A 10,042-nucleotide genomic window follows, 5' to 3' on the forward strand; every position below is an offset into this window, starting at 1 on the left:
AACGTGCTGGGCCCCAAAGACCCGGGAGGAACTCCGGGTTCTGCTCTCACTGCAACCAGAAGACACTTGAGCTGCTGCGTGGGGAACAGACTGGAGGACAGAGAGGAGGCAAAGGCACGGAGCTCAGGACAGCCTTGGAGCAATCGAGGCAAGAGAGGAGGGGCCCAGCCAGGATGGGAGCTGGGCAGGGGTTCAGGTGCTCATCTCGGGGTGTTGGCCTCAGGGGGACGGTTGGGGTGTGCCAGGTGCACGACGTGGCACAGGCACAGGGCCCGAGGGAGTGAGGGGCACAGGGCCAGAGGGAGTGAGAGGCACAGGGCCAGAGGGGGTGAGAGGCACAGGGCCAGAGGGAGTGAGAGACACAGGACATGCCTGGAATCCGGGAGCGGCAGGCGTGACGGTGGCCCCAACAGCACGCAGGTGTAGCGAGGGTGCTGGCAGGTGGAGCACGCGGGGTGTGGGCCGGGGCGGGGACGACTTCCAAGCCCCAGGTCTTGGGCTTCGGAGGGAAAGCAGAGAGTGAGCCAAGTGGGGGAGATGCTGCCAGCCCGAGGCTGCCACGAGGTGGGACCCCTGAGCCCGGGTCCTCGCTGAGACGCCACCCGCCAGGCCGCTTCCCACTCTTCGGAGCAGATCCCGGGCTGACGCTAACGCTAGGTCAGGGGCCGCCCTCACTGCACGCTCTGTGCAACTATCCCGGAGTCGGTGAGAAGAAATGAGCTCACCCTCTGGATCCACTCTCGGCGGTTCACGAACAGCTGAAATGTGCAACTTTGCCACAACGCCAGGACCTACTAATGAATGGGGGGGTGGGTTCTGAGGTTCCCCCTAGTCCCTCCTCCCTCTTGCCTGGGTGCAGCCTTATCCAGGAGGAAAGAGCCCTGACCCCCTGACGCCCCCGCTCTGGGTCCCATCTGCTCTCTCTTCTCCACTCGGGCCTGATGTTTTTCCCGTGTCCCCACCTAGTTTGCAGCAGCCCGGTGGCCCCTGGGCCGATTGGACCCCGCACCCCAAAAGAGGTTTCCTTTCCTTCGAGCGCCCCCCGTGCAGCCGGCCTGCCGCCTTGGCCCCATGGCCCCCTCCCGCCGTGGGACAGGGCCCAGCTGAGTCGTGGCTGGGAAAGGCCAACTTGCACAGCCAGGGGCTGCAGTTACCGCGGCTTTCCCCTGCGCACCGAGTCCTGACTCTCATCCTTTTGTGCGTGTGTGTCGCGGAGCCGCAGCTCGGGTTGTGTTACCAGCACTTCCCGCTCCGCGTGGGCCCCGCCGAGGAGGGTCTCTATCAGGAGGGGCACGTGCTCTGCACCACACAGTTCAGCCACGGCTTCTTGCCCCGAGTCCGTTTCAGAAGCCTGTCTACACTCACGGCAGATTGTGGACGGAACCGCTTGGCACATTCCTGAGAAATGGTTGTTTCCGTGTGTCTGGGCCCACATTAGGCACGTGGAAAGTTTTCCCCATTCTTTTCTCAGTTATTATCTATTTTCTATCTCTAGGAGGAAACAAAAAATAAATAAATAAAACGCCAGTTGATTGCAGATGAAATGGTTCATTTGTGAGCATTTTTGGACGTTAATGTTTCGAATCAGACCCACTGTTGACTCCTGCCCCCCCGCCCCCACTGGTGCATGACGGTCATCACTAGACATTGTGACGCCTGGAGCCTCCCTGAGCGCCTCCTCTCCTCTCTAGCAGGCACCAAGGAGCTCAGCAGAAATTCGGGGGGCTCGTGCGGTGGGCAATGAGCAGCATCCTGGGCTGGCCCCAGGCACTCTCAAGGAAGGCCAACCGGGGAGCCACTAGGTCCGTGTCACCATGCGGCTCCTCTCCTCCCCTGGCCAAGCTGGCCCGGGCTGGCCCGGCTGCAAGTGCCTCTGGGAGCCACCGGCCTGGCCCCTGCCTGGGCGGACTTCCTGGCTGGAGCTTCTTGGCCTGGGCGCCCCCGGCCCCGGGCTGCATGCCTGGCACGTGGCCATCGGGGCAGCCCTGGCTCCGGGGGACCCGGGGAGCCTGCCCGCTGGCCGGCGGATTCAGGGACCCCCGGCCCTGTGCCCTAAGGACAGGCAGGAAGCCTCTCCCCGCGGCTGCCTCGGGTCCAGCCGGGAAGGTCAGCAGGTGACCGGCTGCGTGAACCAGGACACGGGCGCTGTGTCTCCTCCACGGCCTGGGCTCTGGGTGGGCGGGGGGCTCCCCCCAGCTGTGACGGCGACCTGGCAGGCACCGGTGGGCTTGCACACAGCTCTCCAAAGCCGGTGAGTCCGAGCAGCCCCAGGGGGGAGGAGAGGTGCTAGGCCAGCTGGCCCCGAAAGGGGGGGCTGGATTACCCCCGTGGGCTGTGGGGGCCCCTCTCAGCCAGTCCCTCGCTGCCAGCAGAGGGGAAACCTCTCTCCCTCTGGCCTTGAACCTTCCAGGAAGAATGGGGCCTCTCTGTCACCCTCCTATCCAGGCTGCGTGCTCTCGCTCTTTTTTTTTAAGATTTTATTTACTTATTCATGAGAGAGGCAGAGACACAGGCAGAGGGAGAAGCAGGCTCCCTGTGGGGAACCCGATGTGGGACTCGATCCCAGGACCCGAGGATCACCCCCTGAGCTGAAGACAGATGCTGAGCCACTGAGCCCCCCAGGGGCCCCTTGCAGGCTCTACATTTATCTGCTCCCCAGGATACTTGCAGCTGGTTCTTAGCAGCCACCCCACCACCACGCTGCGCTCTGCCCCCCACACACACCCCATGAGACCCAGATTTCAAAACACTCAGGGTCTCTGGAAGCAGAGAAAGGGATGACGGGGACTGTCTCCCCAAACTCTCACACCTGTCCCTGGAGTAGGATGGCCATCCGGCCTGCACCTGTCCCCTGGAGCAGGACAGCCATCAGGCTCCAACTAGGTCCCCCCCCCAGGTCCACGCCCAGGGCTGCGGTGACCGCCCACTTCACGAATTGGGTGCCTCGCCCCGAGTTCCTGTCGCAGGGATCCCGCTGCCTCTTTGTACAACTGGGGTGTCTCTCAGCACCTCAAGCTAGAGTCTGAAATGTGTTCCTTCTCTTTCACTCTCAGGTATGATCCTCTTCTTACTCTACAACCAGTTATGAAGCCAAACATTCCTTGACATTCCTTCCTTGACATTCCCTCTCCCTCGCCCCCCACCTGAAACTTATCACCCAGTCTTGCTGACCCTGCTCCCCAGGATCTCTAAAACCCGTTCCCTCCTGTCCATCTGTACTCTCACTCTGGTCCCAGTGGTAACTCCTAACTGGTCTACACCATCTTTTCCTACTTGGTTCTCTGCTGTAGCCAATACCGATCTTTTATTTTTATTTTTAAAAATATTTTATTTATATTCATGAGACACAGAGGAAGAGTTAGAGACACAGGCAGAGGGAGAAGCAGGCTCCCTGCGGGGAGTCCGATGTGGGGCTCGATCCTGGGACCCCGGATCATGACCTGAGTCAGTGTCCCGAATACCGATCTTTTAAATGCAAACCTGATTGTTTCCTGTGGCCGGTTCACGGAGGTTAAGGACGTGGCATTTGGTGGCCCATCTGGCTGTCCCCAGGCTCACGGCACACTCGCCCTACCACGCGGGCACCTTTCCGTCCTGACAGTCTGGTGCCCTCTCCTGCCACCGCTGTCCCCGCTGCCCAGGAGGGCCGTCACCCGCTTTGCCTGCTCCTGCTTCGGAGTCAGCTCAGTGGCCGCTTCCGAGGGAGGCCTGACCAGCTCAAGTCCTTTCCTCGGCACCGGCACAACCATAGCTTTGCCTCTATTTGTCTAAGTCTCTGCATTTGGTGTCGCTCTTCCTCCCTAGACTTGGTAAGTTCCGTGATGGTTTTTAAGTTTATGTTTCCCCTCGCCATCCTGTTCCCAGCTCCAGTGCAGGGCTTGGCCCTGGGTGGGGACGCCAGCAATATCCTGGGGAGCACGGGAGTGCCACATGGGTGTCCACGAAGCGGGCGGCGCAGCCCAGCAGGGGGATGTGCACAGACGGGGGTGCGAGGACCGCAGCTGCTCCACCAAGAGGAGGAGCGGACGAGCACCTGCTGGGGCTGGGCCCCCCGCAAGCTGCTGCGCTTCCAGGGTGGCAGTGCCCTTCCTGCTACCAAAATGGCTTCACTCTGCCAAGCATTTCAGGTGATTTACTCAAGTTTCTTTCCAGTATTTTAATACAACTTTTAGGGAAGAAAAGCCGAGCAGGACAACTGGAGCGCTCGCCTCCATGCCCAGCAGCAAAGGCTGCTCCCCTAAGCTGCGGGCGCTTGGCTGGCCTGTGGGGCCTCACCCTGCACCTCTGTCCGGTGGCTCTGAATACCCCCCCTCCACACTCGCTCCTATCCTCTCTTCCTCTGCTCTTCCAGCACCAGGAATGCGGAGGGCTGGCCAGAGCCGGGTCTCAGGGGACCTCGAAGCCACAGGGGTCCCTCAGGCACTTTGGATCCCCTGTGTGAAACGAGCAGCATGGATCGTGCACAGGATGGCCTAGTGGTTAGAAATCCAGCAGGAGGTTCTGTGCAGGCAGGGTTTTGCCGTGGGGCCCAGCTGGCCCTCTGTGTGGGCTGAGGTTGCACCCACGGCTCCCCCAGGGTGCCTTTCCGACACCAGGCGGGCTCAGGGTGCTTCTGCTCCAACACAACAAGACCACCTCTTTAAAAGACCCCAGGCAAAGACTAAGTATGTTTGCCCTTAGAAAAGATTTCAGCATGCAGCACAGGAGCGCGGGCCTTCGGGGGAGGGGAGTGAGTGAGCTGTGAGCGAGCTACAGCGGAGGCCCCAGGCCTCGGGAGAGTCATTAGCTGAGCTCTGACAGCAGATGGCATTTGTTCTTAAAGAATACATCAACTCCTGATTCTGTCTTAAAAACCGAAAACCAGCACTTCCCTAGCTCTGATCTCTTCAGGAGTTGGGGGGTAGGAGTAGAAGAGGTGGGGAAGTCGAGAGGCCCTCATGGGGGCAGCAGCTATTGTTGGAGCCTGGTTGGTGGCTCTCCCGGCTCAGGGCTCTGGGGGGGACACAGCGTGAGCCCTGAGGGGAATGCCAGTCAGCCAGAGCCCCCCTTGCCCAGCCCCAGCGCCTGGCACTGTGTTGCTGAAGTTGCGATGGCATCAGTGCAAACCTTCACAGCCTGCGGTTCCTACTCCTCTTTGAGAATTGTTGTCATGAAAGAGATGGTAGCCCTGGTGCAAAGAAGTGTGTGCGTGTGATGCCATTATAGGTTCGGGGCATGGTGCCACTTAGGAAGGATCTGGGAGCCAAGAGTTGAACGAATGTTCTTTACTCCACATTCCTGCTCTAGTGAGGGCAGGAATCCCTCAGACCAAAACTCTACCCAAAGGCCTGAGAATTAGATTTTATAATCAAATATCAAATTTCCAATTTGACCAAGTTACTTGAGCTGCCAGAGCCTTGGTTTCTATATCTATGAAGTGCAAATATATGACATCCACCTCTTGGTGCTTGTCTTGGGAAATAGACTTTGAGGCAGAGATCTGTGTGCAGGGAAGAATGGCCTTGGGGAGCCAACCCATGTAGGAGAAGATTAAGGAAGCAGGACTGGGCAGCAGGAGAAGGGACAGCCAGTCACAAGGCCTCTGCCACTTTCACAGGGAGCTCCAACATCAGCCTTCCAGAGCTGTGCCACCTCGAGCCAAGAGGAGCCAGGACTTTGTACCTCACCCATTATCCCTCATCAACTAGCCACAGGACACTGGCCATCCCTGGGGAGAGGCTGTGACCTTGGGTAAGGAAAGTGACTCAAACACCCTTCCACCCCCACCAGCTTGGGTGGATCTGGGCAGCGAGCTGCAGCAACTACTATGGGGTGTGGGGTGTGGGAGGAAATGAAATGATGTAACATCTACATGATAAGGCAAGAATGAAAAATAAATAAACAAAATTTAGCTAGTTCATCTTTTCCCAGCTTTGCCCTTGGAAAAAGTGGCATTGTGTTATTGATGTTCTCAATTGTCATCCTTAAACTCAACACCCCACAGGGGAGAAAAAGAGTTTTCGTGTTTCAAATTCATGAAGCGGGAACAAGCTGAAGGGTCCCGCCCAGGCAAGTTGGAGGCATGTTTCGAGGTAAAGAGATGGGAAGGCCTTGATTTTAAAGAGAAAGGAAGAGAAATTCCCTACAACTGAGGAAAGATCACTGGACATGGATTCTGATTTGTGAGGGTTGGTCTCCTCCTATGTCTATTCAGCCCCCAGCAGGTGGGGTGAACATTTGAGAGGAGGAAGGTTGTACATTTTCAGTTGTTGCTTTGGAAATCTCAGAGAAAACCTCCTGGGCTGATGCCTGGCAGAGAAGCAGGAGAATGGCCTCTGTCCAAAGACTGCACAAAGTCCTCCAAAAGAAGCCAGTAGAAATTGAAAAGTAAATGCCCTTTCCAGAACATTCTAAGCTCCATAAGACTCACTCTCCTGGGACTTCTGCATGACTCTAGGAGGGAAAGCTCCCTCCATCAATGAAATAGGTTTTTTTTTTTCTCAATAGTCAGGTGGGTGGAGGCCCAGAGTGGTTATCTGATTTCCACTCTTACGTGGAAGAAACCAGAGGCAGTACAGTGAGGAGACCAATTGGAGAAAAGCCTTTTTTTTAAAAAAAAATTATTTATTCATTCATGAGAGACACACAGAGAGAGGCAGAGACACAGGCAGAGGGAGAAGCAGGCTCCACATGGGGAGCTCGATGTAGGACTCAATCCCAGGACTTGATCCCAGGACTCCAGGATCACGCCCTGGGCAGAAGGCAGGTGCTAAACCACTGAGCCACCCAGGGAATCCTGAAGAAAAGCCTTTTAAAGACCGTCCTTTCATCTCCCCAGGGTGGTCTCCTGGCACTCATTGCCTCTTAAATGCAGATTCCTGTGGCTGTAGCCTAGACTATTGGTAGAGGTGTCTCCAGGGCAAATTCATGGCAGCACAAAAGCCCAGCCAGGAGGAATAAGAGATGAAAATGGATGTGGACCAGGGACCCCTGGGTGGCTCAGTCAGTTGAGCATGTGCCTTCGGCTCAGGTCATGATCCCAGGGTCCTGGGATTGAGCTCCAGGTCAGGCTCTCTGCTCATTGGAGAGTCTGCTTCTCCCTTTCCCTCTGCAGCTTCCCCTGCTTGTGCTCTCTCTTACACACACACACACACACACACACACACACACACACACACTGTCAAATAAATAAAAAATGGATATGGGTCAAATAGCTAACCTCTAAGAGTCAGCCCTTTCCTCCTCCCTCTCCACACCCCAGGGAGGGGGCATTGAATGCTAGGGGACTACATCCTCCCAATCCTGCCTTATCCTAAAGATTTAAAGACAAAAGCTTGCCAAAGGAGTTGCGTGATGGAAGGCCAACAGCCCAGAAGGATCAGTAGTGATCCCAGGCTGCTGGGGACTCTCCACTCTAGGGCTCCACCCCTTCCTTCCTTCTTAAACTCACTGGTACAGACGCAGTCTGGTGTCTTTGGCCCTATGTATTGGGAATACATATTACAAAATAGAGGAGAGGAGAGGAAGAGAAGTTCATAAGCCAAAGTAGCTGGAGAAATACATAGCTAAAGAAGTAGATAAATAAACTGCACAACGTATGCCATTGGGCAGAAGTATTTGAATGGATGGACCCAGAATTTAAAACAAGCACTATAAATACACCTAAAGAAATAAAGGAAGATATTGGCAAGAATAAAAAAATCACCAAAAAGAACCAAGAGAAATATTAGGTATGAAAATGATAAGCAATAAAATAAAGAACAGGAGATGTGGGATAACTGGTAAGATTGATAGAGATAAAAAGCAATCAGTGAGCTAGAAGGTCAGCTTGAGAAATTCTCCCAGAATGCAACAGAAAAGGGTAAGATGAGAAAGGAAATAGGTATTTTTTTTTTTAAATTAAGATAAAGGAAATGGAAGATAGAGAAATGTCTACAGCCACATAATTAGAGTCCTAGAAATGGAGAAAATAAAAACCAGAAAAGGCAATATTTGAAGAAATAGTAACAATAAATTTTCTAATACTAAATTATTTTATCTAGCCAAGCTATTATTCAAACAAAAAGACACACAAAAAATGTTCTTGGGCTATAAAACTTCAGAGGTTTCACCACAAAAAGACCCGTATTGATAATACTTTTGGAGGAAGTATTTAAATAATAGAAGATTTCCCCCATTCTCACTGGTATGAGGTGGTATCTCATGGTGGTTTTGATCTGTATTTCCCTGATGGCCAGTGATGCAGAGCATTTTCTCATGTGCTTGTTGGCCATGTCTATGTCTTCCTCTGTGACATTTCTGTTCATGTCTTTTGCCCAATTCATGATTAGATTGTTTGTTTCTTTGCTGTTGAGTTTAAGAAGTTCTTTATAGATCTTGGATCCTTTATCTGATACGTCATTTGCAAATCTCTTCTCCCATTCTGTAGGTTGTCTTGTAGTTTTGTTGACTGTATCCTTTGCTGTGCAGAAGCTTCTTATCTTGATGAAGTCCCAATAGTTTATTTTTGCTTTTGTTTCTCTTGCCTTCGTGGATGTATCTTGCAAGAAGTTACTGTGGTCAAGTTAAAAAGGGTTGCCTGTGTTCTCCTCTAGGATTTTGATGGAATCTTGTCTCACATTTAGATCTTTCATCCATTTTGAGTTTATCTTTGTGTATGGTGCAAGGGAGTGGTCTAGTTTCATTCTTCTGCATGTGGATGTCCAATTTTCCCAGCACCATTTATTGAAGAGACTGTCTTTTTTCCAGTGGACAGTCTTTCCTGCTATGTTGAATATTAGTTGACCATAGAGTTGAGGGTCCACTTCTGGATTCTCTATCCTGTTCCATGGATCTATGTGTCTGTTTTTTTGCCAGTACCACACTGTCTTGATGACCACAGCTTTGTAGTACAACCTGAAATCTGGCATTGTGATGCCCCCAGCTATGGTTTTCTTTTTTAATATTCCCCTGGCTATTTGGGGTCTTTTCTGATTCCACACAAATCTTAAGATGGAATATTCCTCCAACTCTCTGAAGAAAGTCCATGGTATTTTGATAGGGATTGCATTAAATGTGTAAATTGCCCTGGGTAGCACTGACATGTTCACAATATTAATTCTGCCAATCCATGAACATGGAATATTTTTCCATCTCTTTGTGTCTTCCTCAATTTCTTACCGAAGTGTTCTGTAGTTTTTAGGGTATAGATCCTTTACCTCTTTGGTTAGGTTTATTCCTAGGTATCTTATGCTTTTGGGTGCAGTTGTAAATGGGATTGACTCCTTAATTTCTTTCTTCAGTCTCATTGTTAGTGTATAGAAATGCCACTGACTTCTGGGCATTGATTTTGTATCCTGCCACACTGTCGAATTGCTGTATGAGTTCTAGCAATCTTGGGAGTCTTTTGGGTTTTCTATGTACAATATCATGTCATCTGCGAAGAGGGAGAGTTTGAAAATTAACAAGGCAGGAAACAACAAATGTTGGAGAGGATGTGGAGCAAGGGGAACCCTCCTGCACTGTGGGTGGGAATGTGACCTGGGGCAGCCACTCTGGAAACTGTGTGGAGGTTCCCAAAGAGTTAAAAATAGACCTGCCCTACGACCCAGCAATTGCACTGCTGGAGATTTATCCCAAAGATGCAGATGCAGTGAAACACCAGGACACCTGCACCCCGATGTTTCTAGCAGCAATGTCCACAATAGCCAAACTGTGGAAGGAGCCTCGGTGTCCATCAAAAGTTAAATGGATAAAGAAGCTGTGGTCTATGTATACAATGGAATATTCCTCAGCCATTAGAAACGACAAATACCCACCATTTGCTTCGACGTGGATGGAACTGGAGAGTATTATGCTGAGTGAAATAAGTCAATCAGAGAAGGACAAACATTATATGGTCTCATTCATTTGGGGAATATAAAAAATAGTGAAAGGGAATAAAGGGGAAAGGAGAAAAAATGAGTGGGAAATATCAGAAAGGGAAACAGAATATGAGAGACTCCTAACTCTGGGAAACAAACAAGGGGTGGTGGAAAGGGAGGTGGGCGGGGGGGGGGTGAATGGGTGACGGGCACTGAGGGGG

General features: G+C 52.3%; 1 protein-coding gene across 1 annotated transcript; it reads left to right on the forward strand.

The window, feature by feature from the left end:
* The first annotated feature begins 1,704 nt into the window (after window positions 1–1,704).
* LOC140636217 (uncharacterized) lies at window positions 1,705–5,730 on the forward strand. Its single transcript, XM_072831569.1, has 3 exons — window positions 1,705–2,251; window positions 3,865–4,127; window positions 5,597–5,730. The coding sequence occupies exons 1-3, from the start codon at window positions 1,815–1,817 to the stop codon at window positions 5,722–5,724; spliced, it is 828 nt and encodes a 275-aa protein (XP_072687670.1). The 5' UTR covers window positions 1,705–1,814; the 3' UTR covers window positions 5,725–5,730.
* The last annotated feature ends 4,312 nt before the right edge of the window (window positions 5,731–10,042 follow it).

The sequence above is a fragment of the Canis lupus genome, chromosome 7 (assembly GCF_048164855.1).
Source record: "Canis lupus baileyi chromosome 7, mCanLup2.hap1, whole genome shotgun sequence".
Classification (NCBI taxonomy): domain Eukaryota; kingdom Metazoa; phylum Chordata; class Mammalia; order Carnivora; family Canidae; genus Canis; species Canis lupus.

What these genes read in the sequence shown, in the direction of transcription:
- LOC140636217 (XM_072831569.1), top strand. Translation starts at nt 1,815, where the DNA reads ATGCGGCTCCTCTCCTCCCCTGGCCAAGCTGGCCCGGGCTGGCCCGGC. An exon ending in CACACAGCTCTCCAAAGCCG is followed by an intron (nt 2,252 to 3,864) that starts GTGAGTCCGAGC and finishes TCCTGTTCCCAG; the next exon opens with CTCCAGTGCAGGGCTTGGCC. An exon ending in CACTCTGCCAAGCATTTCAG is followed by an intron (nt 4,128 to 5,596) that starts GTGATTTACTCA and finishes CCACTTTCACAG; the next exon opens with GGAGCTCCAACATCAGCCTT.